The 23226-nt window shown below is 32.8% G+C and overlaps 2 protein-coding genes across 2 annotated transcripts; one reads left to right on the top strand and one right to left on the bottom strand.

Moving 5' to 3' along the window:
* The first annotated feature begins 9594 nt into the window (after positions 1-9594).
* On the top strand, positions 9595-10444 carry LOC132065509 (NDR1/HIN1-like protein 1). Its single transcript, XM_059458933.1, has one exon. The coding sequence runs from the start codon at positions 9684-9686 to the stop codon at positions 10326-10328; it is 645 nt and encodes a 214-aa protein (XP_059314916.1). The 5' UTR covers positions 9595-9683; the 3' UTR covers positions 10329-10444.
* A 9001-nt stretch (positions 10445-19445) lies between these two features.
* On the bottom strand, positions 19446-21608 carry LOC132065508 (probable aspartyl protease At4g16563). Its single transcript, XM_059458932.1, has 2 exons — positions 20620-21608; positions 19446-19920 (listed from the first exon to the last, which is right to left on the bottom strand). Exons 1-2 carry the CDS (start codon positions 21577-21579, stop codon positions 19471-19473), a joined length of 1410 nt encoding a protein of 469 aa, XP_059314915.1. The 5' UTR covers positions 21580-21608; the 3' UTR covers positions 19446-19470.
* Positions 21609-23226: the final 1618 nt, after the last annotated feature.

Raw genomic sequence — 23226 nt, 5'->3', positions numbered from 1 at the left:
CCTTGTATTCATAAACAGATCATGTTATCTTTTGTGGTCTTTTATGTGGAAGGGAAAAATCTTAATTTGAGACTTGCTGCCATGCTACTTCCATAGAGGGTTTCCCTTTAAACTGCTCCCATGACACAATGAGGTTTTGAAACTTCATAGATTTTGAAAATGTGTTTCGCTAATGATGATTTTAGATTACGTTGAAGGAATCTATTAAGTAGAAATTAAAGTTTTTATGCATAGCCTTGTTTGAATTAACTTGTGGCTTGAAACGTTATAATGATTTATTTGCTATGTGGATCGAGTTGCATGATTGATTTCCAAGAGATATACCTATTTCATTTGTACTATCCATGACTTTATCATGGAAGACCAGGGTATCTGCCTTCTGTTCTTTTTGAGCATTCAGTTTTACTGGTGAAGCTTGTAAAGTTTATGTTCATATTTCTTAGAACTAGAAAGATGGTCTTGGCTGCTTAATGTTGTTTGATCTTTGCTGCTGTATTTTATTGTTCGGGTTTTGTTATGCAATTATGTATATTCCTATCTTATCTAAAAGGGGTAAGATGATAAGAAAATATGCTTGCAAAGCGACACAGTTGGGGTTTTTTATTCTATGTTTCGGACTCTTAAAAATGTCGACTGGTGCGTGCCGGATCCTTCAAAAGTAGTGCATTTTTGGAGGATCTGACACGGATGCGGCAGCATCTTTGGAGAGTCCGGGGAACATAGTTTATATTAGATGGGTTACTGAAATATGATGTTTGTCGTCTCTCTTATGAAGCTAACTAATTTTCGTTTTCAGCTGTGCATGTGAACAGCGTGTTTTTGCCAGTCTTATTTGCGTCTTCACCCAATGAGTTCAGAGGCTTCTGTTGCTGCTGTTGCTTCATCTGGGATACTTTTTTTTATTTTTATCAATTAGAACTTGTAGTATATCAGTTTATCATCTACTCCCAGAACATATAATGTACAGGCTTACATTTTCATCATAATTGCCTGTAAATGTCCTTTCTTTTAATGTCAAAAGCTTGAGGGCTCATTTACTTTGATCAACATAATTGTATAGGTAGAATTGTTAACTGACTGTCTTGTTAAATCAATTAGTTAACAAATTTGAACAGGGGCCTGCAACTCTCCTATATTTTGTGAAGAAACCAGTAAATGTTCTTTATGCTGGTTTGTGGTGTCAGATAACAGATGATGGCAGACACTCAGTTTGTGGTGTCAGATCACAGATGATGGCAGACACTCAGTTTGTGGTGTCAGATCACAGATGATGGCAGGCAGACACTCAATCTGTCGAAGTTTATAAAGTTCATTTTGTTATGTAAAAGGAAACATGTATTAGAGCAGAAGGGGTGAAAAAGATTAAAAAAACATCAGGTGATTTTTTTTTCCGTTCTCTTATTTTGGCGGGCAGAATTATTCAGTATCTGTGTTTGCAGGATGGGGCAGGGTTATTTGCGGGTGGCTGTAGGTATCTGGCGGCATAATTGAGGTGTGCACAAGTTAATTGCATACCACCGTTAATACTCGGTGCAATAGTTGAGATATGCAATAGTTGAGATAGTAGCAAGCAGATTGCATACAACCATTACTATTCGATGAAATAGTTTTGAGTTTTCTTTTCCAATTAAGGGGAACAGGTCCCAATTTGTTTCTGAATAATGAATATCGTGAAATTAGTCATCATGCCCCTGTTAGAAGCCTAAACTAAAAAGCTTGCTTTCGTTAGCAAATCGTCGACCATGAGATTGGTTTTAACTAAGTGATTCTTTAGCCTTTTAAATTTGATACAAAATAAGTGAATTTTCGAAACATGAACGTGGTACTAGTTGATTTACCCTTATCTAACACATGATCTGAATAAATCTGTCTTTCAATACTTCTTTCCATTTTCAAGTGGATTAAGATATTTAGTTAAATAATCCTCTTCAAAAAATTTAATGGATGTATTAAAATCTTAAAAATTACTTACTGTGCGCGTAAAGTAAAAGAAAAAAAAAAGTTAGAAGAGGATAAACTTCGTTCTTGGGAAAACAAACATGAACCTAGAGAGGACCTTGAGGGCGTTTGGATCAACTTGTTAAAAATAGTTTATATGCTAAAAGGTAAAAGTCATAAGTAGGGAATAGTCAACTTTTAACATTTAGATTATTTTTGTATTTTTTTTTGTCTAAAAGTAAGTGTTTTAAAGCATTTATTTTTCTTAAACACCACAAAAATAAAAAAATAAAATACTTAAAAGCCAAAAAACACAAATAAGCCGATCAAAACACCCTCCTTATCAGTACAAAAGATTCCAAATTTGACAACACTCTTGCATGGGAGCACCTTTTAAACTCCTATCTTTTCAGTTCACCAACTTGAAGAATATGATGCATCTTTCTATGTTTTTGTTTTTGTTTTTGTTTGTTTCTCTTTTTTTTTCCCTTTGTAATTTTTGGATCTCAAAATTTGATGTGTAGTCCCAAACCTCACTTGTAGAATTACACTGGGTACGTTGTTGTTACAAACTAAGATTTGATGTGTAGACCAATATGCGTATTTATCTTTTCACTTTGGTTCATTAGTTTAATCTTGAGTGCATTATCCAAAATGAGGTGAGTTTTTGTCTGTCAAAAGAAAAAAAAGGGTATATTTCTATATTTAGAAACAATTCAACTATCAACATGTACGTAGATATCCATGACTTGATTTAGATTATGAACTTCAATTTTTTTTAAACTTCTTATCCCGCAAACACAGGCACGTAGAATAGGGCGGGGAGTGAAATCTTCATGTTTTAGTTGCAAATATGACTCAATTTATCAAGTTACAACTTACAAGGTCCTTCCTAATCTCAAATATTCTTTTCTTATCCTTGTCTTGTTCTTTCCCATTTTTCATCCCTTAGAAAGTTAGAATCTTCACCTAGATGAGATAACAGGTGGTATTTGCTTTAGGTATCTCTTTTGTTCCCTACACCTTTTGGTTCTCTGTCTTCTCTGCTTGGATTAAAGACAAATGACAGATAAACTGTCAATTATACTAGTTAAATATTACTTTAGTCAAAATATAAATTTCAATAACCATATTTTGATAGTTTTGATGGAATGAGTTTGCGCTATAATATACATTTAAACATATTTTTCACTTAAATTATAATGAAGTAAAATATATCGGGTGCGAGTAAGTATTTGCGTTGACAAGAGTGCATGATATTTTTGGGGAATGGAAAACGCCAGATATCTATACTGTAGATGGAGTTTCGATCATGTTACTAGAATTGCATGGAAGTTTCGTTGTTCGTACCAATTGTATCATGTGTTGTATTCATTCAAATTTATTTATTTGATTTCATATGGAAGAATCAGTGGGAGCAGATGCACTCTCCTATTAAAAGATTTAGAGAATCCAAATAAACGAATCCAATGAAAATTGCCGGGCCCTTTTGGAAGTAAGTTACGTCCTATTTGTCAGTGAAAACATAAATATAGTTAAAAAAAAAAAAAAAAAAAAAAAATATAATAATTGAGGTGCAAATATTTTACTTCTCTTAAGAAGACTCAAGCGAATTGCGGTAGAAATTTCATGGCTAAGCACTATGTTTTTCTTGTCCCTTCCAATATACAATAACCTGATAATATAGTGTAACTCAAACAACGAACAATGAGTTCAATGACCGCCTGAAAAACACTTTCCTTCACAAAATAATATTCTATTCTGTAGCGATAAGTTGGAGAATTAAATTTTTTCAATTTTCTCTACTCTCTTTTTCACCACACTAACTTTATTTTTCTCATGCACACTACAATACTTTTTCGCACTTCTCATACACCAATACAAGAAAGAAAACACCACTACCTATAGATACAGAATTCTTCCATAGATAAAATAACAAGGTATAGCTAGTGGGATAAGAATATTGCAGAATATGGGTTGATGGTTACAAAATTTAAGCTTGAGTGAGTAATTAGTGGTAGATCATGACATTAGTAATTACATGAGTTACACCAAAATAAAATGACCAACTTCTTGTCAATTTATACTCGTTATAATAATGCACTTTGATATTTTAGTTTTAATATTAAGATGCACATGCTCCAACACTATAACCGAAAGTTTCGGGCAAAAAAAGATCGTTAGCGCCAATAAATTTATTGGGAAGGTTAAAACATTTGATGGAAAAGTTATAACCTTAGTACAATTTTTTTTTTACAAGCTTGTCAAATTGTTCATAAAATTTATTAAATTGGTAGAACTTTATCAATGTTCAATTTTTCACAAATTATAACGAGCACATCATAACTTTAGTACTATAATTTTCATTTTCATGTCTTGTTAAATTATTCTCAAGTCTTGTCGGATTGACAATACTTGCTTGTGTTCAATTGCCTATAATTTTTTGCCAATAAATTTATTGGGAAGGTTAAAACATTTTGTTATAACCTTAGTACAATTTTTTTTACAAGCTTGTCAAATTGTTCAAATTTAGCTTTATAAGTTCAATTTTTCACAAATGATAAGCACATTATAGTTTTGTTACAATTTTCATTTTCCTATCTTATTAAATTCAAATTTTGCTGGATTGACATGCATAATACTTCTCAATTTTCATTTGCTCAATTGTTTGACAAATTTTATCCGTGACGCCATAGCTTTAACATAAATTTCATTCTCTTCTCTTATTAAATTGTTTTACAATTTTTATCGGGTTAACAAGATGTGTCTGTGTTATAGCGTGGATGCCATGTTTATACAAATTTCTTAAACGAAACGAAACTTAAACAGGAGCCCATGAGATGTCGTAAATGTGCAAATATATTTATATTGCTACATACTAGATTTATATCATTGTGCAAATATATTTATATTGCTACATACTAGATTTATATCATTCAGGTTGTAGAAGGGTTTAAAGTTATTCATATTTTACGAAGGATAATTATTAATTAATTTAATCGAATCGTATTAAAGCTCTTCAGGAAGTACGTGATACTGCAGCGTAACGATTAAAGTAACATTACCTAATCTTGAGGATGCTCCAAAACTTAAAATATAAGAGGTGAATTAATTATAATTGGTTTGACCAATATATACTAATGTCTTTTTCTCCTTCCCTGTCCCCTGATCATTGTTGTATTGAGGAAAAAAAATAAAAATTCACCTAACTGAAAAAAGAAGAGAAGAAATTAAATATTAATGCTAGGTAGTTCATTCAAAATATATGCTAGAAAAGTCCAGTTTAAATATCAGAAATTTAAAGTCCAAACATTAGATTAGAGCAAATTAAATGACAATTTGATTAAGAGCCTATTTGGATGGGCTTAAAAAAAGCAGCTTATAAGTTGAGAACAACTTATAATGTTCGCTTTTTTAAATTTAAATCAACACCAACTTATTTTTGGAGAAACTTATTTTAACAACAAAATGCTTATTATTCTTAGTGCAACTAAATACTCAAAAAAACTGATAAGCTAAGCCAAACGGGCTCTAAATCTTTAGCTTTAACTATCCTCAGTTTCTTAATTATGTGGGCAGAAGAGGCACATGCAGAGAAGACGGTAAAATTGATTATAGCCATTAATATAGAGGGATGAGTCCACTCCTAGTCCACATGCAGCTTAATTCATTGCTAGTCGGAAATCAATCAACAGTTTCTAAATTTTTTGTCATGATGGGGCAGCAAGTATAGCTTAATGTAATTAGAAGTCTAGGAGAATTCTGAAAAACGAGTTCGTGAGCATCTCTTCACCCTTATATCATAGTGTCACGGGTTCAACAACAACATATCCAGTGTAGTCCCACAAAATGGGATCTGGAAAGGGTAAAGTGCACGTAGGCCTTAACTCCACCTTAACAGGCAGGGGCGGATCCAGGTGGAGATCAGGGTGTTCATCCGAACCCCCTTCGCCGGAAAATTCCATTGTATTTGTAAAGTCAAATCTGAATATTATGGATATATATGCTATAATGAACCCCCTTAACGCATCTGAAAATCTTAGCTAAATGGTTAAGGGGGTTCAAACTTTCCCTCAAGGTCGCTGGTTTGAATCTCGACACGCAATAATTTGTCGCTTTTTTTTTTTCTTTGCTTTGGCTTTTCCACACAGCAGAGACGGAGATGGCTCAGTTTTTGGGCTCAAATTCCCCTAACGCAATGAAAAGCCTCATTAATTGTGGGCTCAATTTGCAGCTTTGCTCTTCTACTTCTTTTTTTGTTATTTTTCTCTTCTATTCTATTTCTCCTTCTTCTTCTTTTTTCTTTTTTTTTTTCCTTTTTTTCTTTTCTTTTTATTCTTTTTTTTCCCCTTTCATTCAGAATGAGTAGGAGATTGTTATTCTTTTCTCCTTCTCAATTTTCCTTTGTTCAAATTTATTAGGCATATTCCTTTTTATTTTTGCCTTTTATTCTTCTTATCTTGATTGCTCATTTTGTTTCTACGTAACTCTCTTTCCATGTGGTAACTCGAAGAAACTCTTTAAGAAAACGATGAATTGTTATTAAACTTGAAATTGAGATAGAATTATTTTTAAAAAAATAAGGTTAATTATTTTTAATCGAATAAAGAAATTTAAAAATTGTGAAGATCCTTTAATCAAAACTGTTTAATTAAAGTTACTTTCTTTGGTTTCATGGTATTTCTTTCCTATTTTTTCTAATTCTATTCTTGAGAGAGGAAAATTAGAATTATTTTTAAAAAAATAAGGTTAATTATTTTTAATTGAATAAAGAAATTTAAAAATTGTGAAGATCCTTTAATCAAAACTGTTTAATTAAAGTTACTTTCTTTGGTTTCATGGTATTTCTTTCCTATTTTTTCTAATTCTATTCTTGAGAGAGGAAAACTTAACTAAACTAAACTTCTTTGATTTGTTCGTCATTTGTCTTTTTTTTTCTTCAAATGAATAACCTAGTAAACTGAACTAAACGAACTCAAAAATCGGCGATGCCATTTAGTTAGCCTATGAATATGTATTATAATATTAGCAATCCAATCCCTACACCTTTTTAAAGAATCTTCGCGATTTTCAAAGTAATATATGATTGAATGACCGCTAATTCATAATGAAAAAATAAAATAAAGTAGAATACTGCAAAGTAAAAGTGAAAACAACACAAGAAAATTTAAGAAGGCTCGATGGAGCAGGGTGAAAGTAGGAAAATATGCTAAACGGCGCATGATAAGGCAAGTTAAATTCAGCGGGTTAAGGTTAGTCTTTTCCTTTCCCGCCCCACTTGTAGTTTTCGCGTGTGTGCTTCTTTACATTTGAACCCCCTTAGCAAAATTCCTGGCTCCGCCACTGTTAATAGGTATAGAGACTGTTTCCGATAGACTCTCAGCTCAGGTACAGAGGTTGTTTCCGAACGAGTGTCACGGGTTAAAACTCTAAAAATAAAGAATTATGAAAAAAAAAAAACGAGTCGCCTTCTCCCAGGGGATTCGGGTTTTGAGGTAAGCTTTCATTTATCTGTCATTGGTAGTCAAAAAATAGGACCAGAACAAAAAGTAAAAGCTTATTATAAGGAGAAATCTCTAATATAGAGTATTGATATTGATCCGCCTTCTACAAAAATATCAAACAGGTAAAAATACGATAAGTATATAAGGCGGTCATAATTTTTTGTTGTGTCCGCTGACTGTCGCGAAAAAGAAGAAACAATATTCTACATAATATAAGTTTGAACTAATCGGATTAATAAGTATAGATATCAAATGATTAAATTAAAAAAATGTCTTTATTCATGAAAAATGGAATCGACACCAAATTTCCCAAGTAAAGGAACTCCAAAGTTCTTCCCTTTTTCTTGGTAGAATAGGCAGAGTTAGCGGGAGACTTGAGAAACATGTTATCCCATCACGTCATTTACACTATAGAAGTGGGACCCTTTTGGTATAATGCTTATCTTTGTTTCCTTTTTCACTTTTTAATCTTTTGTGCAGAAGCATCGGTCTCAAAAAGATAAGGATGTACCAAACCAAACTTGAATTACCATCACCAAGTTTCATTTTCATTTTTCCACGTACCATTCACTTTAATATCCTCTAATAATCATGAGTACTAGTTTGTGCGTGTCTTTGCCACGATTGACCATTGTATTAACACATCTGGAGTGGTAAAGTTAAAGACTTCTCCACTCTTATAAAAAGAAGAAACTCCTTGGAAGAAGCACCTCCTCCTTTATGGACCTTATGAAACACAATCTTAGTCATGTTAGTGCATTCCGATCCTTCCTGACTGATATGGTTATTGAAAAACCTCGACTTACTCATGGCGCCTTAAGAGTATCAATTTGCGTATTAAACCAAATAAATTAGAGTTTAAATTATATACACCATCAATATAATGAGTTTATACACCATCAATGTAATGAGTTTATACATCATCAAATTAACTTTACTTATTGTAGTAGTAACCTGTCTTACTTTTAAAATTATAAGTCTCATATTATAAAGAAATTTACTTTTAAATATCATTTGAATGATCTAATATTATATATTTAAAAACTTATATCACTAACAAGATATGTAACTTAAAGTCATAGAAGTAATAATTCTCCTATTTTAAATGGTGGGTCATATGACTATATAGAGTATTTGCCGCGCACACATAAAATTAGTGTCAATATCATGTTTTTTCCTAGAAGGAAGATTTTCATATACCCTACTTTATTCCCTTCTAACACATACAAACCCAAGAAAAATAGAAGGGAAAAAAACCTACTATTATAAATATTATATTTGCAAATAAATAAGAGAAGCAAATCAATAACTTTGTAGAGATGGGGGGAGAGATTATATGATCACTTTTCTTGATGTTTTAATTAAGAAGGCAGAGCTCTTTATTTGTAGACGAATTTTGCCTCTTAACCTGCAACATATAACTTGTGCAAGTTGATCTACAGTTTGAATATAATTTGATACTATTAAGATACAACTCGCAAGTATAAATTTTTATCACTGTAAGTATAAGTCATACAATTTACACTTCTAATAGTACATCCAAAAAACAACTTGTCATAATAGTTTATAATACCTACCAAATTCTTCAACTCCCTCCGTTTACTTTTACTTGTCCAGTATTCTAAAAATAAATTTTCATTCTTACTTGTCACTTTTAGCATATCAGAGAAGACAATTTCTTTTTTCTTGTTTTACCCATAGCATTAATTAGTCATTTCAAATCATTTTTCAAGTCCCATAAAACTATACATTAATTAATATGGGTATCATGGTAAATTATGCTAATACATAAATAGGCCCTCAAACTTGACCTCAACTGGCAAATATGCCCTCCAACTTTCGATGTGTGCAAATAGGCACCTCAACTTGTATAAAGTTGAACAAGTAAACACGAGACGTGACACCTCCAATATTTATATGTCACGTCAGCATTTGTATTTACTTGTTCAATTTTATACAAGTTAAGATGTCTATTTGTGCACACCCAAAATTGGAGGGCATACTTGTCAGCTGATACCAAGTTTGAGAGCATATTTATGTATTATGGCTTTATTATTTCTTAAAAGGTGTCTGAAAGTCCATAGTGAATAAGTAAAAATGAACGCTCTCTTTATACAACTCTCTCTCTCTCATAATCTTGAAAACTAACCATATTTCACCAACTTATCTCAAAACTCTCACACTCTCCCCTAACTCTCAGAGTCTGTCAAAACCTCACCACCATCGCAAACTGCCACCACCATGACGGAAAAAGAATGCGGCCACCAACACGACGAGGAGCCTAACAACCCCCTTCGTCGCCTCATAGCCGCCCTGATCGGCTTCGTAATCCTAATCCTCTTCATCATTCTCCTCATTTGGCTCATCCTTCGTCCAACAAAACCTCACTTCATCCTCCAAGACGCAACCGTCTACGCCTTCAACACCTCTGCCCCCTTTAATTTCCTCACGACCAACATACAAATCACAATCGCCTCTCGCAACCCTAACGGAAGAATTGGAATATACTACGACAAACTCGACATTTACGCTACGTACCGTGGCCAACAAGTAACACTCCCAACGTTGTTGCCACAAACGTACCAAGGTCACAAAGATGTGTCGATATGGTCACCTTTTGTGTATGGAAATAATGTGCCAATTGCACCTTATTTAGGTAGTGCAATTAGTCAAGATTTAATGGTTGGTACGGTTTTATTAAATGTTAAAATTGATGGAAGAGTTAAGTGGAAAGTTGGGAGTTTTATTTCCGGGAAATATCATTTGTATGTGAATTGTCCTGCTTATGTTGGTGTTGGAGGAAAAATGATGGGGAACAGTGTTGTTGTTGGGAAGTCATCCGCTATAAAGTATCAATTGGTGCAAAATTGTCATGTTGATGTTTGAACAAATGAGAAGAAAGAAGAAGAAGAATTGCTCTATTGTCAACGCTCTCATTCATCTCTCTCTACTCTTTTTTCTACTTTTCTTTAGTGAAATCATTTGGTATTCGGTACCCTGTACTACTGGTCTTAGTTTAGCAAAGATAAAAGTGCTTCTTACTGGTCTTAGTTTAGTAAAGAGAAAAGTGCTTCCTAGAGATTGCTTCATTTCGAGAGTTCAAATTCGAGATCTGTAGTTGACGCCGTGTAGTGCCTATTTAAGGGGAAGTATTTCTTACCGGAGGTTTTGCCATTCCGAGGATTCGAATTTCGAACCTAGACTTGTGGGTAAGGTGGAGAGATTCATTATGGGTTTTGTATTTTGTATTTTTATTGTTATAATTTTAGACCTTTAATGATAAATTGGAAACAATGCAAAGTTTTGTGGGAATCATTTTATTTGGTGTTAATTGATTTTTCTCTCGCTCATTGTTCCCCCTCTTTTGGGTAGTGAATATTTGTAGAATGTACAAACTTTTTCTTAATGGGAACCAAAAGTTCAAGAATCAAGCGACTGATAAAGCAAATATACTAGTAGTAGTTTAGTACTAGCTACTAGCTAGTTGTATATTCTTGGTGGGCTTTTCATGTTTTCTCCCCTCATTATCTATTAAGTAATCTTCAACTTTAATGGTCTTTACCTATGAATTTTTTCTTTGATTGGAACAAATATTTAGACTCAAGACATCTTAATTTATAACAAAATAGTGGTGTTCGTGCAACGAGCTCTAAAAACAAGTTTTGTAGGAAAATTTTCTTTTTTATTCAATAAGGGATCTGATTTTATTTCTTTACTTATTATTCATTTTTCAAAGGTGGTTTTTGGGATCCAAATCTCGTGTACTTCCTAATTACTACAAATATCGGCCATATAGGATGCATACTGAACGAAAAGCTAAGAAAGATTACGGAAGTTTCATTAATTTTTCATCATTTTTTTTTCTTCCGAAAGGCAAGCAATTTCATCAGCTTCGTTGTATTGCTTATTAAGTGAGGAACAGTTTGGTGCACAAAATATTTCACGTTCATGCCAATCTGAAAAAGTGCCGCACCAAGGAGATGAAATTATTTGCAGAAAAAATTACAAAGAAGTTTTGATGAAATCATGAAAATGGAGCTTGGTCGCTACAATGCATCGTATGTTGAAGGGGTCCCTCACAAACACTTGTCATTAATCATACAAAATTGCATAGACCAAAGTAAACGACGACAAATTTATTAAATGTGTCATTCTTAATGTTCATTTAAGACATTGTTATGTGTGTGCATGTCTTCACGAGTTAGATATGGCATGATCTTAGGATCGTGTTACATGGGTGCAAGGCACCGACAACTTCTTAGTAGTATCTAGAAAAAACTAATTTATGGATTCAAACGCAGTATCCTTAACAGATACTCCCTCCATATCAAAAAAGAGTCCACTTAATCATTTGAATACCCCTTAAGAAAATACTAACTTCTAGATAAAAACAGATAATTTGACTAGACTACCCTAATTAAATAGACAGTGAGATTTAATCATATAACATTTAATAGGGGCAAATCTGAAAAAATAAATTTAATTCTTTCTTTATTTGATAAGTGAACATTTTTTTTTACCCAAGAAAAAATGTTTAAGTGGACTTTTTTTTTATCGGAGGGAGAAGTAATTGAATCCATGTTCATGTGCTCCAATAAGTAGTCTAATTTTAATACCAATGTCTCCTATATTTTTCGTATTTGTTTCCCTTACACTTTAGAGCTATGGACAATGGACATGCTTCACGTGCTATTAATTTTTTTCTTGGCATACTATTTCTTGATGTAGTTTTTGAAATTCTTAGATTTTGATTAATTTGTTGACATAATAAATAATTTTAACCATGTAACCCCTTACAACATAATGCGATTAGATTCATTAGAGTTAAGTTCATTTAGTAACCAAGTCTTCATTCATTACTACTACTCTTTCTATCTCAAATTAAATTTTCATATTTTCTTCGTTGTCAATGGAAGTGGAATCTTGGAGCAACAATAAACTAATTTCTGTGTGAATTATAATTTACATATTCGAGCTGTGGAATTAGTTATTGATGCTTGCGTCAGGATAGACTGCCTATATTAGGTCCTTTAGGATACAATCCTTTTTGAATCTTGTGTGAACGTGAGATGTATCGTGCACCGGACTTGGTTTATTTTAAGGGAAATCTGTTCTGGAGGAAGTATAAAATAGGTAAATTAAAATAGATGTCACTTGAGAGCCTACAAGAACTAGGAAAGGTAAATGTTGATTCACACTTCTGAAAAGGTGTTGAGTGGGGCAGAATAAGCTTTGAGAATATAATGTGGTAATATAACTTCTTACCTACTGCTACTTTTATTTTTTTAACCTACTGCTACTTGTCCCACTTTTTATAAGTACATGCAATCATGCAAGTATGTAACACAACTAGGATGCGTGCTTTTGAACAAGTCTTTTATTGATTATTACCTTGGTCCTACCAAATTAGTTATCACTCTGCATTGCAATTTTCTTACTTCTAAACAAAACGACCTCATAATGTATTATAAAAGCAAAGGATTATAACACATAAATCATGAAACTCTACATTAAAATTTATGCATTACTAATAGTAATTTTTATTTATTTTTCTAAGATATATTGTAATACTTGTATTACTAATTTCTGCATACCTCGCTTCTAAACCAAAACACTCCATAGTGTATTATAGAAACAAAGGACCATAACTCATGATTGAAGCTGAATTGTCTGTGATAAATTTAACAAGTTACACGAGAAAAATATTTAAGTATAGTCTAGAAGTCTATCCACTTTGTTCTAGATAATTCTGTTTGAGAGTAAACTTATCCTTTGTTATTAGCCATATGAACAGAAGCTTTTGTTTTTTTGTGTTCAGAAAATAGGAGGATCTGTCTTTGTTATTTCAGAAATGAATCGCTACGAGACAAACAGAAGTTTAATACTTGTCAATAATTGAACTGACTCACTTTTCCATGAGAATTTAAGCAATAAATGTTTTTTTAATTCAAAGAAAAAGGGTAAGGTAAAAAATTAATAAATTCAGTCAATAACTGCACTTATTAATAATGAATTTGTTGTCGTCATTTAAGGGTTATAACGAACGATAATCGAACAAAGGGAGAATTTGGTGTTAAAGAAGGTACGACGACTACAGTGTTTGCCGTAACTAGAGATTTGTTTAACCTCAAATGGTACACTTTTAGCGTTGGAACTATTAACGATCGATGAGATATATTTTACTGAAGTAATCATATTTCTTTCGTTAAATATACTTTCAGACATTTGAACCTGCTTGGAATACATTTAGACAAATAAAAGCAGGTTGACGAGCAATGACATGAAACATTACGAGCGTTTTAGATCATAATTAATTAGTAGCAATGTTGCGTTTTCTGAGCGAACCCCCAAGGCTACCAAAAACGCCCCGTCGCGTACTAGTGGGATATAAGTATCGTGGGATGTAAGTCTCAATATTCTGGGCGTTCATTTAAGGCGTAAGCCCCAAGAACTTTTAATTGCTTAATAAATCTCTTTTTAAAAAGTTAAATATCCAAAAGTTAACTCATACTAAATTCTAAAACTAAAAATTTCAAAAAAGTCAAAAGTTTTTTCAAATTGTTTATCCTAATTTCATAATCTTTTCTTTTTGCTCTTTATGGAGTAATAGATACACTTTAGACTTTTGTATGCAAAATGCAAACTACAAAGCAAAGAGTTTTGTCCTCCAATTCTTACTATGCTTCCATTCCATGCTTGCGCTTTCCTTCTTTATGCTTTCTTTTCTTTAAGATTTTTTTAGCATTCTTCAATTTATATATCATTTTCAAGTTAGTTTTTATTTTTAGAATTTCTTTTGATATCGCTAGTTTACATAATGTTTTGAAGACTCTATTTGACCATTTGTATTATAATGAGTATTAATTTGTTATCTAGTTTTAGGTTTTAAAATAATAACTTTATATTATTATCATTTCTATCTTTGAATTATTAGGATAGATTATCATTTTTACAACTCTAATTATGTTCCATCATAGTCATGTTATTGGTGTAATGCATCTTTACGTTATTCACTTTTACAAGATTATTTTAATAGTTCATGCACATGTTAGCATGTTAATAATAGATATATACATTTTCCTACTAATTCTATTATTTTTTTGATTTTTTAAATAATTTTAATGTACTTTTGTATATGTTTATTTTATTAATTTATAAAATATTAAAAATTAAATATCTATGGGGCTTACGTCCCGTGCCTCATGGATTACGCCTCGCCGAAACATATGCGAAACGCCTCGCCTTAGGCCAACGCCTTTTTTAACACTGATTAGTAGCGATCACATAATTAGGACTTCTATTGATTAGATTTCGTTTCGCTAAAGGGCCAACGCCTTTTTAGAATATGTAAATATTCATTAGAAGATTTTGTATCTACTATTTTAATTAGCATATTTTGTATATTGTGTAATCTCCTATTTTAGATTAGAATATTATTCTCCTATTTTTATATAAACCAATTCAAGTAATGAAAGGAGACAAGGAAAATATTTCTCAAATGTGACAATATATGACAATTCTTTGTTCATCTACAAAAAGGGGTCCGAGATGGCATACAACTCCTTTCCCTTTGCTAATCAATTGAATGAAAATAAGTCTTCATTTCCCGATTTCTTATATGATTAATTTTGTGAATTCGATGTAGAAGAAGTTCGTCTTGCCTCCTTTTATTAAGTGCTGGCTTAATCTAATAGATCTGGTTATGTGATCAATCGAAAACGAGTCCTCTAAATGTCTTATAATCGCCTTTTAGCCAGTGGTGGAGCCACTTATGGTCAAGGGTGGTCACCTGCACACTCTTGGCTAAAAAATGGTACTAGTATATGGATTAGATATTATAGTTAACTTGATATAAATTAAATTTTGAACACCTTTAAAATAATTGAGATAGATAGCTTAGAGGTTAAGGGTGTTCAATTTCACCTAAAAGTCACATTTTAAAGCTTGCGTCAAACGCTGGTCATCTTCTTTCTTTTTTTTTAAAAAAAAAAAAAACTTACAATCAATGTCTGAAGCTACTTGCTTGATTTGTATTTGCACTTATTGTCTTCCATGTTCCGACTAAACTTATTTGTATTTGAGTTATGATTTACATTTGGTTTATTCTTATGTTGATTTGGAGTGACATTGGACTCATTTATTGAAGAGCCTTTTAGTCTTTCTTCTTTCCTTCCTATTTCCTAGAAAAGAAGAAGACGTATTGTTAAAAAGAAAACAACGAGATATAATAGCAAGTTAGCTACCACTTATTTTGTTCTCTTTTCTTTTTTAATTGCTTCTGTGAACATTTTAATTATCCAACTTTGGTCTCTTTTTTTTTTTTCAAAAAAAATTAATTAGTCGTTATCTCTCGCTTTGTAACATTCTCGGAATGCCCCTTATTGTTCTCCACTTGTGGGATTACGTACACTGGGTATGTTGTTGTTGTCATTTGATATTGTAATCACCGTAAGAGTTTTCCAATGAAATTTATCAAGAATAACTTGTGAAATCAAATGGATCATAATTTTTTAGGCGGGTGTGCAGTGATGATATTAAAAAAAAAAAAATTGTTGCACTCATTCATCGGAAAAAAAAATTATATATTCGTAAACATTTGAACAACCGTACCAAAATTTCTGGCTCCGCCACTGCTTTTAGCCTTATTGAAAATAGCTTCTTTTAGTTCCAAATAATTGGTTATTCACTACATAAACTTCATGATCATATTTTTCCATTGAAACTTATTTGAGCAATATTATACAAATGATAAATTACCAAATCTAAGACTAAAGCCTGTTTGGATGGGCTTATTTTTTTTGGCTTATAAGTTGTTTTCAGCTTATAAGCTGCTTTAAATAAGCTAATAGCCTGTTTGGCCAAGCTTATTTTTCCCCCAAAAGTACTTATTTTTTCAATAAGTGCTTATTTGAAAAAAAGTGAGGTGTTTGGCTAAGCTTATGGGAGAAAATAAGTGCTTCTGAGAATAAATGACAGCTTTTTGGCTAAAAAAAACTGCTTTTGCCCAAAAGCACTTTTTTTAAAAGTACTTTTGAGAAAAATACAAATAGAAACACTTTTTAAAAGCTTAGCCAAACACTAATTGTTGTTCAAAAGTGCTTTTTTAATTAATTGGTCAAACACAAACTGTTTTTCGCCAAAAGTGTTTTTTTGAAAAGTACTTTTAAAAAAAAAGTATTTTTAAAAAAAGCCGATTTTGTGTTTCGCCAAACAGTTATAAGTCAAACGAGCCCAATTATTTTTTTGAGCTTATTTTAAGACAAAATAACTTTAAATTCTGTTACCAAACACTCAAAAAAGCTGAAAATAGCTTATAACTTATAAGCCAATCCAAACGAGCTCTAGAGCAAGTAATTTGAAATTTCCAAAAAAAAAAAAAAAAAAAACAGATCGACATATTTCTATTTGGGCTGCCAAGGAAAAGATAAGCAGCCTGTCCAAAGTTCCTTAATAAGTGGGCTTCACTCCTTACAGGTCTCCGAAGTCCAAAGGCCCTAACATTTGGACGATTTTGATAAATAACCATTTTTACTGCTACTGTTTGAAACTCAGCCACCATCATAATTAATAAAATTGAGTCACTCTTTAATAAGTAAATAATATATGGATAATAACACCCTTCCACAAATCAACCTCCTCCACAGGCGGTATCATTAGCGAGCGGATGTAGCTTTTTGTCTACGGGTTCATCTGAACTATAACTTTCGACACGGAATATACATATGTAAAATCCTACTAAAATCTCAACAAGTATTATATTTGAACAAATAATTTTAGTAGTACAATGAATTTAATATTAAAAATCTTAAAAGTTGACCCATTAAATTTAATTCTTGAATCCGCCTCTAGTCACATGCACGAAGCTATCTGAATTTTTAAGTACTATATTTGGATGAAAGTTCTCTTTGTTTTCTTATTCTCCCCCTACTCATGCTACCATACCAAATGAGTTTTCAAAGATAGATGCTAACCTACTGGCTAACCTACAGGCTGAACATTGTGTAATCTTATATGGATAGCTAATCTTCAAGATATACCATTTACATTAACTCCGCAATAAAATAATTCGAACTTCAGGATAATTTTATGGAGTTTTACTTGCCAATGTTTGAATGTCCTAAAGTTTTACTTGTGAAAGTTCAAACGGAGCGGGCAACTGGAAGATGACTCACATGATATTTCATTCATCACTACAAAAAATAAAAAAAAAATCTCACCGATATTCTGTGAGAAATTAATGCTATAAAACATGATTTTCCCACCTCATTCCCACCGAACCAGCTCACTAGGAAAATGCATGGTGGGAAACAGGTTCCCATTGAAACACTGAGAAACTTTCTAATTTTTTTATGTGAAAACACTACTATTTAGAATTTTTCCACCGACATTCAATGGGAAATAGCCACTAAATATTTTTTTTAGTGGGAAAATAGATACTCCCTCTCTTTCAATTTATATGAACCTATTTCTTTTTTAGTCCGTGCCAAAATAAATGTCATCTTTCCTAATTTGAAAACAAATTCACTTTATGAAGTAATTTACAGCCACACAATTATTCAAGACTTATTTTGAACCACAAGTTTCAAAAGCCTTCACTCTTTCTTAAATGTTGTGCCCAGTCAAATGAGTTCACATAAATTGAAATGAAGAGAGTATTTTTTAGCGGTGCTTGTCCTACAAAGAGCACAGTCAATACTTAATAGTAGTGCTGATTATTTGGAGAAAAGGTCCCATGCATGATGCAACCTCATGATTTCCATCTACTATACAAAGGTTGTATAAGAACAAACAAAAAAGTGAATTTCATTTTTAAGCTACTGGGAATTTATTCCTTATGTAAAATCACTACTAAAAAGATCTTCATAAAGTATACGATTTCTTTCCTTTATTTCTTTTTGAGTGTGCTTCCTGATTCCACTATATATCCCTCTCACCCACCGGGTTAGCGCATAGACTAAAGGATCAGTTCAACATCTTTCGCCGAAAAATTATATTGTGTCTATAGGTTAAAAGTTACTTTACATACGTATATAGCGGAATTTTTGGGTTTGGCCAAAAAGAGTTCCAAAGAAAAGTATTTTCTCTGTCCCAAATTATGTGTTATTCTTTTTCTTTTTTTTTTTTAAGTCAGTCTCAGAAAGAATGATATCTAAGTAGAAAATCAAAACTCCCTTGCCGGCTCTAACTCTCTGGGACTTGTCTTGCAGGGGCGGATCCGAATATCCTTGGCAAAAAATTATAATGTATATATAGGATAGATTTTCTATATTTATGTAGATATATTAACTTTTGAACACCCTAAACATATACAAAATGTTAGCTCAAGCGGTCCAGGGTGTTTAAAATTGTCTCTAACATCCTAGGTTCGCGTCCTGGAGTTCTCAAGTTTGATTGATTATGCAAAAGAAGATTCCCCTATTTCCATTGTTACGGAGAATCCGATTTCTAAGTGTTTTGGTACAATCTTTGACTTCCTCTTAAAAGGCAACCATGAAAAGTATGATTTTATATTAAGTAACAATTTAGCTTTAAACTTCCTCTTTTACACTTAATGAGATGATTTATAGCCACAGAAATTACTGTGATTTATCTTAGACCATAAGTTTTAAAAGTATTTTTTTTTTTCTTAAACTTTGTGTTCAGTCAAATATCTTCACTAGGATGATGGGAGTACATGAGTTTTCACTTTGCTTTTTTTGTTTTCCACCAATAGGCCTCCAGATGCATCTACCTATTGGATCACAAAAAGAAGTACCTTTTCCCTTCCTGAAAACACAATCACAGTGCAATCATGCAACCAAATCATCTCATGAATACCTCAAAATACAAATCTTTTTGGTATGATTTTATCCTCTATTCTATAAAGCAAGAAAAGAACAATACAAAAGCATCCTCAAAAATATCGATGGATGCATGTCGAATCCTCTAAAATTAGTGCATTTTTTTAGGATCCGATATGAACGCGACAACATTTTGGAGAGTTCGAGCTACATAGCTTTTCACGGTTTCCTTTCCTCAAACGTCCTTCTCATTTGCAAACTTGATTCCTGAACCCAAACTTATCATTTTTTAGATCAAACTCAACAAAAAAGTTCTGCATCTGATAATTCCCCAGAATTATCGATGGCCCCGTAGGCAATTCGAGCCTGGAATCACTCACCATTGTCAAGCAAATCACATTATTTTCACCAACAATAGAGAAGTAATTTGCCAATGGCAATGCCATCTCTGAACCCCCTTTGAAATGAAATTTCATCTCTGGCAATGACACTGTTTTATGCCCTGAAACATTAAAACATGGCCTTAAACCAGTCAATCTTTCAATATTCTCAGCTCTTGAAATCCCCTTTACTTGTTTCACAAATGCATCCATCACAGGCTCAAAAACACCATGATTCATGAAAGTGAAAGTTGTGCCTGAATCCACTATTGTCCCACCATTCCCTTTGGAATTTGGTGTCAGATACTGATATGGTACCTGAAAGGAAAATATTTTATTTAGGATATCATGAATCTCTGAATGAACGTTACAATTCTCTACTTCTTTACTACTTCCTTGCTTTATGAAAACAGTAGCTAGCAAACCCCATACTATTAATAGTGCAAAATTTAGTTTAGCTAGGAACTGGAAAATCTAGTTCAACAATTGGATATAAAACTTTGAATTACTGGAGAATGATGAAGAATAATTCAAAGTTGTAGGAACTAAAATTAGTTAAGATTTGGTATTTATTTCATGTTTAAATATGATTTATGTCAAAAGTATATAAGAATAGGTTTTCCGATTTTTAGTCAAAGTACGTTCGTACTATTATGAATAGGGATGCTACTGTGAATCAGAGCCTCTACGAACTTGGTAGGGAATCAAATAGTTTTTGCTCCCAACGAATGGCACTAGCCAATGTACGTCGCCCGTCTGGCCAATGCTTATATTAGCAATGCCGGGCCAATGATATATGAATGAAAAATAATCATGCTGAGAATGATTCGGAGAAATATTGCAAGTTTAAAAAAGAAGCAACCAAATATAGCACAAAAGGAACTAACTTCTCTAACAATTTTGGAAAAGCGGGTTAAAAAAAATTGGGTGTTACTAGCAAAAAAGTAGTAAATGATGTATAATAGAAAAATAGTAGAAATTTATTGAGATTCTGAATATAATATTTTCCTTCAGTACCTTCACTTTCTGTCCACCAACTGTGATTTTTCTCAATCCAACATAATAGAACTCAGATAATGCATTTCTTCCAACAACCACTGGATTTTTCAGCAAAGGGGTGTAACTCAAATTTTTAGACTTTTCATAAGCAGTGTCCAAAACAAGCATGCTACTCTTGTTGGGAATATCATCAAACCTGTGAGATACAAGACAATAAGACAATTTCTTGGCACCTAATTGGCTTGGCAATGATGAAAGTCCCCTCCCAAATCCCGCGATTCCCGCGGGCTGTTGGGAGGAAAATAAAGAACAGCCAACAAGAAAATCAGGTATTTTCTTGTTTGGTAAGTTCAGTGTTTCAACTAGGCTAATGCCACCTGTGGAACCTGCACCATAAAGAATGATATAAGGTGGACAAACTTGTCCACAGTTTGTTGTATTACGCATTTCGCAATCGTGGCAAAGAGATTTTAGGTCGGCTTTTGGATGAACAAAACTGCACTTTGGATTCATACATCCAAGAACTCGAGCTGAAGATGACAATCTTGGAATAAAAGTTGGATTTTTTTGTGAAGAAATAGGACATTTTGAACATTGGTATTTTTTTGTACATGGGAACCAAACAAAACTGCTGCCAGTGTCCATGATGAAAGGCATATTTTGAGGAGGAGTACCAAATGGAAGAGTAATTGAGTAGCCTCCATAGCTATGAGGGAACAAAGGGATGTTGGAAATTGAAGAATTTTGAGAACTCTTGATATGATGAGCTCTAGCTAAAGAGGACGAAGCTAAATGAGTAAGCTTTTGGTAAAAATCTTGGTTTGGGTTGGTGTTAAGAAATGAAAGAGGGATTGTTATGGGGGAGTTTGATGAAGAAATGAAGGGGAAAAGGAGAGAAATGATAGAGAGGAAAAAGAGGAGAGAAGAAGAAGTCATGGTTTTTTTTTGGGGAACTATGCCTTTGGAGATAATTGACATTTGTCAAACTAAATAGTAGTCACAATAGTATGTTGAAGTAAGTTAAAGGTCTTAGGTTCGAGTTAAGTTAAAGGTCTTAGGTTCGAGTTTTAGGAATGAAGTTGTTTTTTGTAGGGAGCCTTTTACCCTAGAATAGAATTTCTCGACGTCATTCTAGATTAGTCGAGCTCTAAAGCGACACCGGTTGGAAAACCCAAAAAGAAAAATTGAGTGTCCTTGCCATCAAAGGTGGTTGTGGTAGCAGAGACGGATCCAGGATTTAATTTTATGGTTCAGGACTTAGATTCGACCACTTAACCTATCACCTTGTTTGAGTTCTAGGTTCATAGTTTCACTTTTTCAGCAATTTAAGTGATTCTTACATAGATAAATCCAAGTCTAGGCTAAAAGTTATCGGGTTCAGATGAACCCACACCTAAAAAACTAGATCCGCCCTGTGTGGTAAGATAGTCGGCAACCACTCATCCTTAACCAAACCTCTCAACATGTATCCAGATTAGTTTGACCCCAAAATTAATCGGGACATCAGGTAGGAAAAAAGGTCGAGTGCCTTAGGTTAAAGTAGAATAGTACGTTTTGGCACTACTCTTGGGACATGGGTACAACAATAGGCAGCGTGGCATGTGATTCAACCATCAACAAACTTCCAAAGCAATAAATTTGTACACGGAAGTGTAAGTGATAAAAGAACGGTGAGGTTTGATAAAATCCAAGAAAGTGCGCTGCAACATATTTTTTGTGGTAGAGCATAACCATTACACAAGCATTTGTTTGGTAGTATTCCCTTTTTGGATTATATAGCAGTGCTACCAAAAATTTGAAAGGGAAAAAGATGAGATAAGATTAGATACTCAAGTTTCAGTGCAGCCATAGAAGTTTATAAGACTAAGTGATGCAACACAAAGTGTACCATTTCTTTATGACCGAGCAATCTTCTAGAGGATAATGCATAATTAAATCAATTGAACTGAATTTGATACAGTGGCATACTTTATACTCCCTCTATCCATTTATACTTGTCTTGTATTGACTTGATACACTCTTAAAGAGCCGTAAATAGAAAGACAATTTTACTATATCATCCCTAATTATTATTAAGTCATCTAATAATTGAAATCAATCAAACATACTTAAAAAATTTTGCAACCACTAACAATTCATTGAAGTTTCTGACCCAATAACTACTAGTAACGATAAAACATGTATGAAATGATAAATTATCTCTTAATTTTTCAAACTGGACAAGTAAAAATGAACATCTATTTTTTAGTATAGAGGACAAGTAAAAAGGACGGAGGGAGTATATTTTACGAAGTCAAGAAATGGAAGGCATGTTGTTTGTCAGAACAGTAAATTCTATGGTTAAACTGAAAAAGAAAAAGAAAAAAAGATAGGAAAATTCAAGATATATGAGGGATGAGTAATAGGCCATTGACCACCCTAATGAGGAGTCCGGAACCTAAATGACCCAAAAAAAAAAAAAAAAAAAACAAACAAACAAAGTGAACCAAAATACCACAAAGAAAAAAAGCTGATGTAAAGTACCCTTAACGCGTAATTTCTGCGTTATTAGACTTAACTATAATGGCTCGGTTAAGTCCAATAACGCGATAAATTCTTTGCGTTATTCTAGCCGTCAAAGTTTTA

The sequence above is a fragment of the Lycium ferocissimum genome, chromosome 7 (assembly GCF_029784015.1).
Source record: "Lycium ferocissimum isolate CSIRO_LF1 chromosome 7, AGI_CSIRO_Lferr_CH_V1, whole genome shotgun sequence".
NCBI classification, from domain to species: Eukaryota; Viridiplantae; Streptophyta; class Magnoliopsida; order Solanales; family Solanaceae; genus Lycium; species Lycium ferocissimum.
The sequence above is the reverse complement of the archived record's forward strand: the minus strand, read 5'-3'. Positions and strand labels throughout refer to the sequence as shown.

Excerpts from the sequence above, each read along its gene's own strand:
- LOC132065509 (XM_059458933.1), top strand. The coding sequence starts at position 9,684 with ATGACGGAAAAAGAATGCGGCCACCAACACGACGAGGAGCCTAACAAC.
- LOC132065508 (XM_059458932.1), bottom strand. The coding sequence starts at position 21,579 with ATGTCAATTATCTCCAAAGGCATAGTTCCCCAAAAAAAAACCATGACT. Across the intron at positions 19,921-20,619 it reads TTGGTGGACAGAAAGTGAAG|GTACCATATCAGTATCTGAC; the intron begins GTACTGAAGGAA and ends TTTTCCTTTCAG.